Source organism: Nipponia nippon, unplaced genomic scaffold, assembly GCF_047370975.1.
Source record: "Nipponia nippon isolate SJK-2023a ecotype South Korea unplaced genomic scaffold, ASM4737097v1 scaffold_4, whole genome shotgun sequence".
Classification (NCBI taxonomy): domain Eukaryota; kingdom Metazoa; phylum Chordata; class Aves; order Pelecaniformes; family Threskiornithidae; genus Nipponia; species Nipponia nippon.
The window spans coordinates 88,488,279-88,504,681 of NW_028262358.1; the positions used below are offsets into that span (position 1 = coordinate 88,488,279).

Genomic DNA, 16,403 nt, shown 5'->3' on the forward strand with positions numbered 1-16,403 from the left:
AAAGCTGTTCAGTGAGGTTCCTCTGAAAGAATTTGCATTCACTGGCAGTCCATACAGGGCAGTCTGGAGGTAAGTGGGCTGAACAATCCCAAAAAAGTGTTGAAGAAAAAACGCAAGCCTGAATGTAGCTGGGGCTGGTATTACCGTTTTTACAAGCAGTGACACTGAATATTGTATAAAAGGATGCAGACGCATAGATGTTCTAGATTATTGATTAAGCTACAGATGCTGACCTTTAAGCAGCATGTACATGTATTTTCACACTGTCTAGTGAATATGTAATCTCTGCCATGCCCCAGATAATAATTAGGTTTTGTTTCAATAAGTAATGGGAGCATTGTCTTGGAACGTCATTGTGTTCGCCTTGCTTAATGTAGGATGATTTATTCTGGCTACAAAATTCTGCTTTTTTGGAAGCAGAATTGGCAAAATAATCTTTAAATCTTGTGAAGCTCCAAACCATTATCTTTCATCTCTTGAATTGTTTTTTTTTTTTTCTGTCTCATCTGTGAGATTTGAGATTTTGTCAATAATGGGTATTGAAACTGGGCACACATGACACAGTTGCTGCTACTCTGTAGATATTTTAATCAGATCTACCAATTTAGAAATCATCTGGTAGCTGTTTTGGGCAAGCGAACCAGGTATTTTTGGACTGATTTCAGTAATGTCTTGTTGAGCAAAGGAAGACTTCAAACAGATGAAACTGGAAAACAAGTCAATCACAGTTGAAACTGGGAGCTGAAATAACTTAAAATAATTCTTGAACTTGCATTTGTGATGCTTAGAATTATTATAAGAGGTCGAGAATGGTAAGTATAGTTGTTGTCTTTAAACCTTGGACATTGTATACTAGTTTCTTTTGAAATAAATATACTAATAAAATTCCTTGTTAAGGTGTTGCAGCTTGGTTCACTGCCCCTATTTTCATTATGAAAAGTTCTACTCCTCTTTGATAGCTAAGTTATCTTTACTGTCTCCAGCTTTAAACTTTTCTTATGCTCTTTGAATTTTTTTTTGTTGCTCTTTGAATAATTTGCTCATCTGAGAATTGATTGGGTGAACTGAAGTGAATTAAATGCCATTTCAAATGAGATGGGTCTTCTCTTTTTTAAGCATCTGACCCTCGCCGAGTCCGGGCAGACTGCTTGTGAGGTCTTTGGAACCTTTCATACTGACCTAGTTCGAAAATTTAACTTTTGTATTTGATGTGCCTTGCCATGATGGATTTGGTCTTTTTGATTACCTGTTAATCAGACTTTCACATTTTACATGGTGCAAAATAATTCTCAGATACTGAATGCAGCATTTACACATAGGGAAACTTTCTGTTGAGGTACAGGGCCCTTGTATTTGTGACAGGATACTTGACACCATGTGTTTTATGTTCTACAATAGAACATCTCATTTTGATGACTTTTAAATTAAGGTTATAGTTTCATGAAAAGCTGTAAAAGCACCTCAGGAGAGTAGTGCTATTGATAGCATCTGGGCATTCAAAACTCAAGATATGTCAATATCGATAAATATGTCTTCTTCCTGAGTCTGCCTCCTATATTTTGATTAGAGTTTCCAACCTGTGGGAGGAAAAGGAGGGAGGAAAGAGTTGGTAAAATCACTCCTGTATGAGAGCTTGATGGAAGTGTAGCCCAGGAGAGAGCAGAGACATTTTGTGTTTTCTTTGTGGCTTCTGCCTAGTGTCATGATGCCTGGGGGGGCTGAGAGATAGCTTGTTGCCTCAGCCTCTGGGTGGGAAGGTAGGCTGCCTACAGGAGACGCTGGCTGGTGTGCACACAAGTAGGCAGAGGCCCCCTGCATTTACGGTGCATCACTAGAGGGTGACGGTGAATAGAGGTAACCAGCAGAGTTGTCTTTTGAAAAAATTCTGTAAGTTCTTGGGCTTGCTTTATCAAAAAAATACACTGAGGCAAATATGTTTTATTTCTCTGGGGAAATGAAGCGTGTGTGACAGTTCTTTCTGTCTGCCTTGCCAGTTACCCCCACCTTCCTTCTTCCAATCCTGACTTTTAAACCCTTGGAACAATTTTAGACATAAACAGTCTGAATGGTGCTTTTCCCACAATTGCTGTAAAATAGGTGGCTTTATAGAGGAGAGCATCCTTCTTAATGCCCGTGATGAGAAAAAGCTATAGCTTGAAAACAACAGTTACAAGAAGAGTCTGCTGAGGAAGGCAGCCGGTCCACCAGACATCACTAGTCCCATGAGCAAGTGGAAATGCTTCCTTAAAATTACATGAATCTTTCAAGGGTGAGCTATCTGGAATTGCATTTACTGTAGGGTAACTGTATTGATATCAGCAGTTGCCGTGAAGAAGCTTTTACATAGTACTTTGTTTTTCTACAGCCCTGCTGTGCACTTCTACCCTTCAGGAAATGAAAGTTATTAGAAGACACTTATTCCCATTTGCCAGGGGAGTGGCCCTTATTTTTCTACATACCTGAAGTGTTGGAAGGTTTTTTTTAAAAAAAAAAAAAAGTAACCTCAGAATTTGAGTATTCTGTTGATACATACTGGGAAGGGAGGCTTTTTAGGTCAGTGGTGCTGCTGCTCACATTTGATATTCCATGTAAGTAAGATGGCACCAGTCAGGCTTTTAGTAGTAGGCCAACAGCATGCTGCTCTGTGTCCTCTGCATCCATCCCAAGCACAGTAGTCTACAGTTATTGCCATACATTAGGGAAATTATGAGCCATCTGTTCTAATTTAGAGTAAGATGTATCCAGGAAGGAATCAAGAGGTGCTAAAGGTGAAGAAAAGTATTTTAAGGAGCAGGCAAAGCTATCCCTTCATTCTGAGTTGCAGGCATATCCAAGAAAACTACAGTCTAGAGTCATAGTAGAACTGTTGCTAGTCTAGATGGTGATGACCATCAGCAGTGCCATCCTCCACTATGGGGAATTATCAGCAGTGATCTGGCTACAGCAATCTGTATCTTTATTGTTTTCAGCAAAACTATTTGAATTCTTTCCACCTGGGATGCAGTAAGACATTCAAAAACTGCAGCTTAAAGCCTTAACACAACCATTAAAGTGAAGAAGCACATTCTAAAGCATTGGCCATGCAGTTTTTACGAGAGTAATTTGCTTCTCCTTTTAGTGGGACCACGTTGCTTTGCTGCTGAGAAGTCTGCAATTACATTGTACTTTGGAGCTGCGCCAGCAGTTCTGCATAGCGTGGATGTTCAAGAGCAGTCACAGCGGACTTTAGGCAATGCCCAGCAAGAGCTAAGCTCCTGTGCTTTTCTTCGTTTTGTAGGAGAACTTCTAAATTAATGTGTGAGTTCTGCTCTTGCATCCAGCTAGGCAAAAATGATGTAGGGAATTTTAAAAAGTAGTTTCAAGGAAATACATTGTGAATCTGTTGAATTCTGTCTGCCATGTTTTCTTCCTATGATGTCTATATATTTGAGCATCACAAGTCCAGCAGGAGCTGTTTTCTCCATGAGCTTGTATTCCTCAGTGAGGTGCTCTAAAGCAGAGCTTCATTCTAACTGATGAAAATTTGCTGCAGTTTTCTGCTTTTACAGCTTCAGATTTTGCCACAAACTCTTGAACTGGCAGATGAATGAAGAAAGATTTTCTCTCCCCATATGCAGTTACTGTTACGGATTGGCTCTGTGGATATAGCTGCTGCTGTGCCTTTATGTGCTGTGGTTTTGCTGGTAGGACATATCCTGGGAAGTACCTGGCAGGCTTGGGATTTTATATCCAAGGTCAGTTCCCACAAAATTAAAATTCCTTTTTCTCTTCATTCTGTGATCAGCCTATTCTTGCTTACCTGGTGCTGAAACTAAATAAAGATGATAATGTCTTAATTATACTCACTGACCATCTGTGCATGGTTTGAGTACTGTCATGAATTTTAAGTTTAGTACATTTGCCAGTGTTCATGGTCCCATGCATCTAGGTGTCCCATTGAATATGTCTGCTTTAGACATTGTTGCTTGATTTAGCTTTTCATATATTCATTTTAGATGTCATGAATCTTCAACTTAAAGGTTGCAGAATAGATGAATACCTGCTAATCCTTCCCTGTGATTGTTAAGCCTTATTTCGGTCATTCTTGCAGCTGAAATACTGTTTTGTCTTCTGCAGAGACTGTACAGTTGGTGCTGTTTTGCAGTGGAATGAAAATATTTTATCGGTGATAGGGTTTGCAACTTAAAATTAATGTTTTTCAAATTGCATAGCAGCCAGCTGGAGGAGGCAAAGCAATGTAGAAAAGCAGTAGGTGAACACCCAAAAATCTTTAATCTGGAAAAGTATGTTGAGCATTACTTTGAAATTACATGCGCCAAGACAAAGTTACTCCTGGACAGGATTAAAATCTCAAGATTTATTTCCATGCAAAAAGATGCATTATGTGGAGATAGCTTTCTGTGCTTCAGAGGAATAATCTGTTTGTAAATAACTGTGTCTGGCTTGGCACAATGTGCTAACACAGTTTGGTTTTCTGATTTTGCCCTTTACCACTTTGAGAAAAAGAGAATTGACTTCTATAGGCTACACACAGGCTTTATTTGTGCTAATAGCATTTTTTAATAACTGTACCAAAACCAATGTAGTTACATTTAAGTTAATATAGGACAGTTGAGTCTAATAAAAATGTTGGTTGGTGTGAAACAAAAGAAAGAGAATTTGGCCTGTACTTTACAAGTGGAGATAGGCGGCTTTTACTTCTCTCTCTGACTTCCCTTAAATAGTTTAAAATAATCAAAGCATGTTGAGAAGTAGTAAAATAATTTAAAATCATAAATAAGATTAATGTAGTTGAGATTCATATGCAGTTGTCTAATGCAAACAAAATAGTTTAATCCACTGTCTTTTAATGTGCCTTTTAGCATGAGTTATTTAATTTATGCTACATATTGGAGTTAGAAATGAGAAAATTGTATGCAAAATATCTGTTTTAAATCACAAAAGCACTCATTGGAGCAAATAGCGTAATTTTACTTAAAAGGCCCTTTGAAATATTACAACTACATTTGATACTTCTTATGTTAGCCCTTCTGAAATATATTATAGCAATGGGCAGATTGGTGAGGTTAAATTTGAATTTTCATTATAAGCCTTTCTTATTAGTATTAAATAACTTGTCCTTTTCAAATAATGACACACTGAAAGTTCAAGAAGGACTTACATTTTGTAGGATAAGGTATTTAAAACGTGCTGAATTGTGTTTGTAGTGTATTTCTAGATAACTTCTTTTTGACCAGACTCCAGAAGTGCATAGTTGCTCCATTCAAAATATGCATTACCCAGAAAAAAACACAGAAGACTTAATAATGGTTGTGTGTGTGTATACAGCTATAATATATATTTATATTAATTTATAGAAATATGCATAATCATATAATAATATATAGTTAATTACCATATAATTGTATATAACATATTAAAGTAAATGTACTATATACTCTATATGTGATCTGACTTTATTATAAGGATTATATATGAGTAACTTTGTTATAAGAATGCTTTACAGGAGAAAGTATTTGAGACTACTTGAAAGTATAGAAGTTCAGTTAAATAAACCTTCATCCTGTCTTTATAGGGATGCACTGAAAAAAAACAAGGTTTAAAACTTAGAGAGGGAGCTTCTGTTGTTGGCCACTGTAGTCCAGTGCAATAAATCTAAAAAAGTACCTCCTCACGTGGGTCCCTGGATCACTGCTCTGTGTCTTCTTACTTCCCTTGATATGTTCCTCTTCTCTTGCTCATTTCCTTGCAAGGACACCAGCGGGTTAAATTTCCATTCTTCCCTTTGTTGTCTCTCACAAGAGTTTTAATACCTGTTGGTTTGGGATACCATGCAACCAGTAAAGATCCCAGGGGAGATTTCCTTAGAAACCTCACTTGACACTCCCAGCTATTGAGGATGAATAATGAATGGCATTAGAACAAGACTGCAGATGTTTATTTTAGGAGGGAAGCAGTGATTCTGTAAAGAAAGGTTTTTTTCCACAGGAATTTGCTGTAGGCTCTGGAAGCACTGTACTTCTTAGTGTTCCTTATTATTTAAATTTTGGCAAGAGTTTAGTAGCTAATGAGCATGCATTGATTTTTATGTCATTTTTAGATCACTGCAAGGATAATTAAAAGTATAAATAACTTAGCCTCCTGGCATATTAAGTATATAGACAGATCATCAACCATAATTTAGAATTGTTTTTAGATTAAATCATTTTTACAAATAGTTATTTAATTTAGCAGGTTTGTCCTTTGGTTCAATAAAGTCATCTCTCATTTATATCAGAGCTGTAGCTCATGGAAAGGGCAGCTTTAACAACATTCAGAGAACTCTGAGAGTCAGGGCTGAGCCTCTGTCCGCTTTTATATTGGATTCTTCAGCACGGCCTTGATTCAGCAAAACACTGAAGCCATAGCTAACATAGTAATCTCCTTCAAGGGTTTCACAGCATTTGGGGCCCTAAATACAGAGCACGTTTACTTAGGTCATAACTAATCAAGTTAATCCAGTGCCTTGGTAGCCACGCTGAGTGGTACCCTGAGTAAGAGCTTTTTCATATTCCTGTTTTAATCTCTGTAGACTACCCTAGGTTAATGTAGTTATAGAAGTAGCCTGGTAAATCGGAGGTGGTGATGGGGGTGCTCTGGAAAGCAAAAAGGGCTTACCTCTTCCTCTTCAAAAGCAGACTTAATTTGTCTGTTGCTGAGACAGTTGCATTTTGATGGGAATCTCATGCAAGATGGAGGGTGATTACTACTGATAAATGGCCTTGGCACTGATGGAAGAGGCTTCTTTTGAAAGAAATACAACCTAGTAAGAAGTCTGGTCCAGTTTTTCAAAATCTTGTGAGAATCCTTATAATTTTTTCCTGGTTTTGAAATACAAAGATTTCTCTTGCTTCACTGACATGCCATGAATGTTGGGTTTTACTGAAAACTTAGGGCAGTATGGGTGGGTTCCACAACCTGATGGATGACTGTGTTTGCTTGCTAGTACTTATATCAAGGAATTATGAAATAAATGTATTTCATGATTTTGGTGTCTTAAACCTTGCTTTTAAGGACACAATTTTCAAATGTTACTCTGACTTATGTAGGCATTTTAGCAATTAATTGGGATCAATTCCATAATAAGCAGTGGAGAAATACTATTCTCTGATGCACAGTGAATCAAATGTGCTTATCTGAAAACATTGTGATCAATTACTTCTGCCGGAGAGGTAGTTGCCTTATCTTTAGTCTTTTGTGAGTAGTTGTTTTCAAGTTTTTCTTGTCTCTGCTTTCAGAATTAATTGGTTGAATTTCAGATAACATTTGCTGTTTTGTTTTGTTTTTTTAAGAAATCTAGATTTCCCTGGATTTCCCATTATTATTAGCTAAACAGCTTTGAAAATACCACTTCATTTTTTAAAACATCTTTCACATATTACTATAGGAATTTTACTTTCCTTAGCTGTATTTCTTTGCCTGGTTATGGGAACATGACAATCATATCATGCTTTAAATTTCTTCTTCAAACAATTCGTTCCTTAGAGAAAGCATTGAAAAGGACAAGGAGGAAGATAGTCTCAGCCTTTCATCTTTATTTCTTACTTGTTTTGAATGCTCCATTCTGACAGTTTAGCACATACCACATAGTTATTTCATATCAGCATCTAGCCAAGTGTCTTCCCCCTTGAGTGGTATTTTGCTCTGTTCACTTTCTGTACTACTTCAGTTCAGTTCTGAAATGTATGCCAGAAATATATTAAACAGTTCGATTAGCATTCATCACATGTGGTTCTGTCTTCCTCAAAAAGAAAGTTATATGAAGGTTTTAATTATATCTTTTAATCTTATGTCTGTTTATTGTGTTTTCATGGATGAGACTAATGTATATCTTGTAGATGGAACAGAAGGGGTGAGTTTGTGTCATTTTAATCTGCAGAGGCCGCATCTCAAGTTTGTTTAACACTGGGAAGAGCTCTGACTCTTGCTCTTGCTGGGGACCAGTTCCATTATCACCAATCCTTCTTCCTGCCCCAAAACTTAAGAAGTTTTCTCGTCCAGTTGTCCTGAACCCACAAAATTTAAGTAAAAGCACCAAGTCTCTCAATTTGGCTTACTCGTCAGGGAGTATGGTAGGCTGTGAAGAACATGTTTACTTTGGTTATAGTAATTGGTTTTGCTAGATAGAAAGGTCATATTATTGAGTTTATGCTAATATTGTCCCAGGTAAACATCACTTGATTATCCGATATATATGTTGCTGAGCTCCAACAGCAGCTTTTCTCTGTGGAGTAACTAATGTGGATTTCTTCTCACTACTCAGACATTGATTTTCAGGAGAACATGAAACTTCCCAAAACCTAATATATTTGAGATCTTTCTTAAGAGAATTTGGTTGAAATAGGCTAAAAGGTTTAAAAGTTCTGAGGAAGGGGGGGATAAAGAAATAAGAAGAGAAAATGGGAAGGATGGAGTGACAGACAGGATGCTTAGAATGATTTGGGTTTTCCTGTTGGTGAGATCACTGGCAGGCAAAACTGGATGATGATGATGATTTACAGAGGTGGATTTAATGTCCTGTGAAAAAATTCACTGACATGTCCTTTTCTTAACTCAGAGCATGCTCCTAGTTTGGACCATTTTACTGAGTATGTTTTACTACATCTTATTGTTTTAAAGCCTGGTTTCTAAAGCTGACTCACAACTCCCTCAAACACTGTCAAGGTCAATATGTAGTGGTGAGATTTTACCTGTTGTAAAGTCAGCCCGAAGTAATGCAGTCTTGCGCCCTGTGATGGCTTAGGGAATCTGTGTAGAATTTATGAATTTTGTTTGATACTGAGGGTCATAATTTTTTTTGTCAGACTGAGAAGTCCAGAATCTCAAGGCTTCTTTGCAACGTAGAAAAGTTGAATGTTTGTGGAAGGAAGAACATAAAATAGCATTATTTCTCTTGTTAACCTCACCTTCCTCCAGCTAATCCGTCTTACCTCCCGCTTACTCCTTTCAGCCAGCATAGCAAGCTGTGCAGTGCTCTCTGGGAATTATGCTGGCTCTTGCTTTTACTCATAAAAGGAGCAAGCTTGGCCCAGCCTGCTTTCTCTCAAGGGAAGCTTAGAAGCAAGAATTCATTGCTGAGTAAAGGTATTAGGGAGCAGGGGAAGAGAGCACATGCAAAGTCCTGTCTACATCCAAAGTTACCATGCGCACATCTGAGTCCTTCTGGTTTCTTTCCCGTATTCTTCCTCAGCCCTCCCAAAAGCTCCTTCTGACAATTTGCCCTATCTTAATGTCAAATTGAATTACTCTTATTTTCATATTCTCTTTCATTACTCCTTTTTTTCTTATCAGGAGAGCAAAACACAGGTTTGTTTACATGGCTGAGGAACTCTCAGCCAGCACAGACTGTTGGCATTTGGGATTGGTCTGGGAGGAAGCACTGAGCTGATGGACTGAGTTGTCCTCTGTGGGTGCTCACTCTCCCGAGGAGGCACTATCAGCCAATCTGCCTCTTTCAGTAAACAGAAAGCAAACAGTCTCCTCTCCTGTACGGGAAGCGAGACAACTCTCCTTATACAGAAAGGTTCTGTGAAACTAAGGTGGAAAACCAGGATTTTTGTTGCGTTTCGTTTTGCTTTTGTTTTAAGCATAGATGTTTTTCTCCTTCCTCTACAATGAAGATTATGGAAAAATACTCCCAAGAGTAATAGGGGTAAAGAAGAACAGAGAGACATGATCTAATAACGCAGTGACTTCTCACAACCACTTGTGTTAAATGCTGCGAAAGGACAAGTTGTAAAGACTAATTCCTAACATGAGTGTTCCTGGCAGTAAGTGCTAGGATACACGTGGTTTGTTTGTAGTAAGGGAAAACACTGGAATTGTTTCAGGAAATACTAATAACTGAGCCGTTAATAAACAAAAATTGCAATATAATTAGGCTAGACGTCTTTATCCAAACAGTCTTACCCCAGATAAACCAACAGCCACAAAAAAAGCCCTAGTGCAGTGTCAGGGCTATAAGAGTTGGACTTTAAAATGAGGAGGCAGCTCCAAAAAATCCTCAAGTCAAATCACAAGAATAGAATCAGGGTGCTGAAGTAAGTTGTGATGTTTTGAATATTGCTTGGAGTTCTGAAAATTTTCTTTGCAGAGAGAGTGTTGATCTGTGGAAACACCTCCCCAAGACCCAGAACCTTAGCATATCACCTGCAGTCTCCAAACTTTCTAGCTGTGTTTGCAGGTGCCTGCACAGTGCTTTGTTTAGACTTGCTGATTTCTGAAAAATTGAAGGCCCCAATTTTGCTAGCTTCACCTAAATTTGCCTGTATCACCAGACGAGATTGTAAAAAAGGTCAAAGACCTAGTAAGGAACATATAAAAGTAAGTTTCTAATTATGTGTGGAAATGAAGTTACCAAATGATAATGAAATATAAAACTCAATTCTGGATTACAATTAACAAGATTCCTTGGTTACTGGCTGCTCAGTGCTCATCATCTATAGCTAGCGTCATGGTTTAACCCCAGCTGGCAACTCAGCACCACACAGCTGCTTGCTCACTCCCCCCTGGTGGGATGGGGGAGAGAATTGGAAGGGTAAAAGTGAGAAAACTCTTGGGTTGAGATAAAGACAGTTTAATAGGGAAAGCAAAAGCTGCACATGCAAGCAAAGCAAAACAAGGAATTCATTCACTACTTCCCATAAGCAGGCAGGTGTTCAGCCACCTCCAGGAAAGCAGGGCTCCATCATGCGTAATGTTTGCTTCGGAAGGCAAAACACCATAACTCCGAACGTGTTCACCCCCCTTCCTTCTTCTTCTCCCGGCTTTATATGCTGAACATGACGTCATATGGTGTGGAAGATCCCTCTGGTCAGTTGGGGTCAGCTGTCCCAGCCGTGTCCCCTCCCAACTTCTTGTGCACCCCCAGCCTACTCGCTGGTGGGGTGGTGTGAGAAGCAGAAAAGGCCTTGACTCTGTGTAAGCACTGCTCAGCAATAGCAAAAACATCTCTATATTACCAACACTTTTCATCACAAATCCAAAACATAGCCCCATACTAGCTACTATGAAGAAAGTTAACTCTCTCCCAGCCAAAACCAGATCAGCTAGACGTTCCTCCTGGAGCCTTTACAGAATCTCTGGACCAGTCAGGGCTGCCTCTCCTGGCACTCCTGTTTTTTTAAGGAGATGGAATCCCTGCTGACCTTGTGTGCATTATGGGTCTTGCTTCTGCATATGGAAGCACAAGTGGATTCTTACATACTCATAGATAAATGAGGAAGGAGGAGAAAATGTAAAAGTTAGGAAAGAAAAGCAGCTAAAATTGAAGAGGCTAGTTTAAGACAATTGGAGGTAAGAGAGTGAAAATACATCCACTCTTTGAAGAAAGATGTGTAAATTATGCTAAGTATAACATCTTCTAGAAGAGCTAAGAGGGTGATAGGTAGAGTTAATAACAGAAACATACGTACAGAAAGTGCATATGCAAGCTTATACCTAAGAAGCAGGACTTTACAGAGAATCGTTGGTTTTGGGAGAGTTGAGGGAATGAGAAGGACACAGATATTGTGAAGAGAGTATTTGCTCATTTTTCACTATGGTGAATGTTGGGGTGATGCCTACTCTTTTAGGTGCTTAAAAAAATGCAGCTCTTTCTAGATAGGACATTAAAACAAGCTGATATGTTCACAAGCAGCTGTTCAGTCAGAGTAATATATTTCCAGAAGCGCTGGAGGAATTTGAAAGTGAAAGCTGATGCTAAAATTATTTATTGAAATCGTGAAGCCTTGGACATAGAAGGGTAGCAAGCATTGTCTTCCAAAGCAATGCTCTCAGATCTGCTGAGAATAATTGGCATCCATCTTGCTCTGGAGTATCTGATACTAACTGCTCAGATAAAATTATTAAACTAACTGGATCACTGATCAGTGTGCATTAAGGAAGAAACAAGCCTGAACAATGGGAAGTGGAACATTCTTGTGTTTTGAGTTAATCTTGTTGAACTAATCTTGTTCTTCAGCATGTGGTAGTAGGAACAGTTTATAGAAATGTGCTTTCAGAATGTTGCTTTTATGACTGGCTCTAGAAATCTTAGTTCTTTTAATACGTCTAAAGCGGAAAGCTGTATAAAATGAAATGGGATTGAGTTTTTGCTTGGTATAGACTGCTAGTAAGGATGCAGTGAGAGCATCATAAACATCAATTTTGAAAATCCCGTCTGACCTCCTGTCTTTTCAGAAGTGAAAGGACATTTTTCTTACTAGAAACAATATAAAAAGTGGAGGCATTATGTTCTATGTAGAATACTCTATATGTAAAAACACTATGTGATGGGAAATTGCCAGCGGCAGATGAGATTTTGTTCAGAACTATTCAAACTTTGAATTAGAAACATGAGTGGATTGCGCTAATGTATGCTAGATTTTCCTTTCACATTATGTATCTTTTTGTAAGATTGGTGGTACGGATAAGGTACTGTAAATGGACCTTGTATTTCTGGTAAAACACACTTATCTGTGACTTGTACAGGGAAAATGTGAAGAGAATCTTTTATCACAATACTATGACACATTCTAATATTTATTTGAAACTTGGGTTTTAGATATATTTTAAGAGAATTTAAAAGGTTTTTTTTTTTACTTTATAGCCTTGCTGATGCATGGGAAAATGATATTGGAGTTCATCCTATAAAGTTTCCATCAGAAACATGTTTGGAATTACTGCTGATACTGGGTTTGAGTACTGCCTCTCTGCCACCTTCACTTCGATGCATGAACTCTTTTCAGGTAAGGAACAGCTGCTATTTCGGTATAAAGGTGTTATTTCTAGGAAAAAGAGAGATCCCTGGGGCCCATAAACCCTTTCAGAGTAAAGGTTTATCTTCTGTAGTTGCATGACTCTCCATTATATTAAATATAGCAATGGAGAACTTCTTGTGATGCTCAGTTTCTTTCAGTTGTATTAAATGTAGACCAAGGCAGGAAATGTCATTGGATTTTTAAACAGTGAATCACTGTTTAAATTAAATTAGATGTTTAAAGAAATTTCATCAAACAGGCTGGAGTAGCTAGAATCATTATATAAAATCTTCTTGGCTTCAGAAAAAAAAAAAAATCCTCAGCTAAAAGTAAAGATTTCCAGTGGTGAAAACCTGTAAAATTAGGAGTGAAGCATTTACAGTTTTGTCCAGTGTTCTTCTGTATGTTGCTGCTAATGTTCTCAGCAGTCACAGAAATTTTCCTAAGAAAACATGGTTGCAGGCATGTTAAATTGTGATTTGTATTTATCATGTGTCTGAAATGTACGATTTTTACAAATGAAATACACAGACATCTCAATTCATGATGATACATGTCAACTCAACCTTTTTATGATGCTTCTGTCTTCCCTTGTAGTTATATAGCGCATCAGTTGTGTATTGATGCAAATCTAAAGTAACCAGCTGTTGAACAGTAAGCATACCTGAATCCGTGTTTGTTTTGACGGCTATAGAAGAATCATCATCTTAGTGGGACTGAGTGTCCTAAACAGTTTATAGCACGAAATCTGGTAGCTTCTATTTGTCCATACTCCCAGTTTGCCATTAAGGCACATTTAGTCAGTGTTCCTGAGTTAAGTTTACTGAAAAACAGAATTTGTAGCCAGAAAGAACATGATCATTAAACCAAAATCAAGTAATTGATTTTGATAGAGTTACACTGATGCACAACTGCTGAAAACAAGTCTAGATGTTAGGAAATAAGTATGCACCTGCATTGTCTGCTCCCTTTGCATCTTGTGAGCTTGGAAGCGGAATCTGTGCACTAGTGAACTCTCAGGTACGGCAGCAGCCATTGATCATTTCAACATGATATTTCAATACCCAAGGTCAGAATTGTTATTGGGTTGTACATTCAAAGGCCATAAAATTGAAGAATCACCTGGATGCTGGCAGAGCGAGATCGTAAAAATTACAAGTTTCAAGGATTGCCCAGTACTGGTTATCCATGCAGTTGAATAGTCAATGCTTCCTATTAAAAAGTGAACATTTTGATTGTCTAATGCAGGAGGATGTATTCCTCGTCCTGTCTTGTTTCTGTGCGTACTAGGTCCCAGGTTGTGCACTTAGGATTTCCTTTGATTTCTATATCTGGGTAGAGATAGGAAGTGATAAGTGACTGTCAACTGGTGCAGATATGAATCGGTAAACTCAGGAAACGTTTTTACCTCAAAGTATACAAAACACCAGACTTTTCTTTTTCCTTGTCAGACTCTCCATGCTTGTTCTTGATTGCTCCCGAGTCGTTTTAGCTTCATGAGGCTGTCTCTGGAAATGAACCGTCGCCCTAGAGACCCACCATACACGGCCTGGAAGCGAGTCAGGGGTAGGGTTGTGTCGGCCGTCGGGTGGGAAGGCCCCATGCGCGGCCTTTCAAACTGAAATTTCAGTGGAATCGCTAAAAGCAAACGTCGCAGGGCTTTGCTGAACTGAAGTACTGTGGGGGACGGCGTTTTCCGGCACTGCCCTGTGCAGATCTTAGTTTGCCCGCTGGTGTGCCAAAGTAGGTGATGTGACAATGTCCATTCTTGGTTGCGAACATGATTTTAGGCTGAAGATACTACATTTTGAGCTGATTCCCAGTGTCTGTGCTCTCACAGCAACAAGAAAGGCAAAAATTCATAGTTTTCAAAAAACCCAAGTTGTGAAACCTGCTCTGGTAAGATAATGTTATATTTTTCCAAGTGGGAGGAAAGAAAAATGGCTGTTTTGATAAATTTCAGGCTCCAAATTTCACTCTCCTTGCCAGACAGTCAGTATCACCAAGTATTTGTCCTGGAGGGCAAACACTGTCCAGGAAAATATTGTTTTATTTATCTTTATCCTTGCGAACCTTGTTTGGATCTCAGTTTGGGAATCCATTGAAGCAGAAAGAAAGTTTGCCCAAGCTTTTTGTCCGATGCTTTACAATGGGCTGTCAGCCTTATCAGGCTTTTTTTCTGGCTTGCTTCTTTGTACTCATGTTCACTTTCTCTACAGCAAATACTAGAATTACATGTTCTAGTTTTTCTGTATTTTTCCTGGAAAAAGTTGGCAAGATCTGCAGAGAGCTTGAATAATGATATTAAATTGTGCTATTGCCTGAGCATAAGATCCCTCTGCATCCAAAATACTGAGGATTGTGAGTCAAACGGAATAATAAAAGGGCACTAACTGAAAACTGATATTTCATGTGTCTTAATGGAGCAATGTCAAAATGACAAAAACTAGTTTTGTTTTCTTTTGTGGTAGACCTGCAGTGGTCTAGAAAAACATAAAAGTAATTCTATATTACAATAATCCTTGTATTTGAACTGAAAACAATCTCAGAATTTCCTGTTATCCCCACGTGGCAGTCTTGTTCTACAGGAGGCCAGGCTCTCACAGCTGAACGCTGGCATCTGAATGCTGGGGGAGTGAGAAGGGGAAACTCTGCTAGATCTAGCAAAGTGGCAGAGTTTTCTCCTTTCGTAAGTGATCCCACTGTTGGACACGTGGTGTGGAGCTAAATGGACCACTAATTTCCACTGGTGCATTTTTTGTCTTCTGATACAATATTTTAAAATGCATCTAAGAGGCAGCTGTATATGTAGTGATCCAAAAGTTACAGTTTAACTCCTGAGATCCTATTAGTATAGCTTTAAAACATCCAATTGTTTGTAATTAGGTAGACAAAAATTATCTCAGCCATACCTCTGTGGTTTTTGAGACTGTATTTACCCTCTCTCTCTATTATACTACAACATTGCAGTGTTGACAAGGCAAAATTTTAGTTGGTATACATATGCATTGGATGATGTTTAGGTTGTAAAAAGCACACGAAGGAAATACGCTTAGTTGCTAATCATCTCTGTAATAAACTCTGTTCTGCTTTGTGCTCTAGAAGTGCTCTCTGGGACTAGCTTAGCAGACTCCATATCTGTGCTGAGACATAAATTACATTTTACTTTCCAACGGTGTGCTACTGCTTAGTAACATAATATTTGAAATCACTTTTCAATTCCATTTTGACCCTGTGAAGATCTTTCAGTGTGATTTACATTACTGGAGCAGCCTGGAGGAGAGGAACAGCAGCAGACTATGTTACATAGCTCTCTGCTGAGTTTAAGGGGGTCGGTGCTCACTGCAGCCAGCATTTAAGCTTCCCAGGCTGTTGATCCTGGGTGCTAGGTTGTCCTTGGCTCATCTCTCCGTTTACCTGTGCCGTTACACTGATGTTGTTCTGGTGGACTGTAGAGCGTTAAATCTTAGCAAGCCTGAGCCTGGAAGCTCTTGAGGGACCAAAGTGGGTAGAGACAAATTCTTGCTGGTTGATGGCTGCCTCCAGGTTTACTGGAGAACATGGATTTGCAGCCCTGACTTGCACCTTCTCAGGTTTGTAATCCCTCACCCATACTAAGGATGT

General features: G+C 38.6%; 1 protein-coding gene across 5 annotated transcripts in view; it reads left to right on the forward strand.

Moving 5' to 3' along the window:
* The window catches only part of UBE3D (ubiquitin protein ligase E3D), an 83,834-nt gene that overhangs the window by 37,726 nt on the left and 29,705 nt on the right, over positions 1–16,403 (forward strand). For all 5 annotated transcript variants that reach the window (XM_087775410.1, XM_087775409.1, XM_087775412.1 and 2 more), the window contains exon 9: positions 12,629–12,767. In XM_087775410.1, coding sequence (XP_087631536.1) covers positions 12,629–12,767 — 139 coding nt within the window. The remainder of the gene's footprint in view (positions 1–12,628; positions 12,768–16,403) is intronic.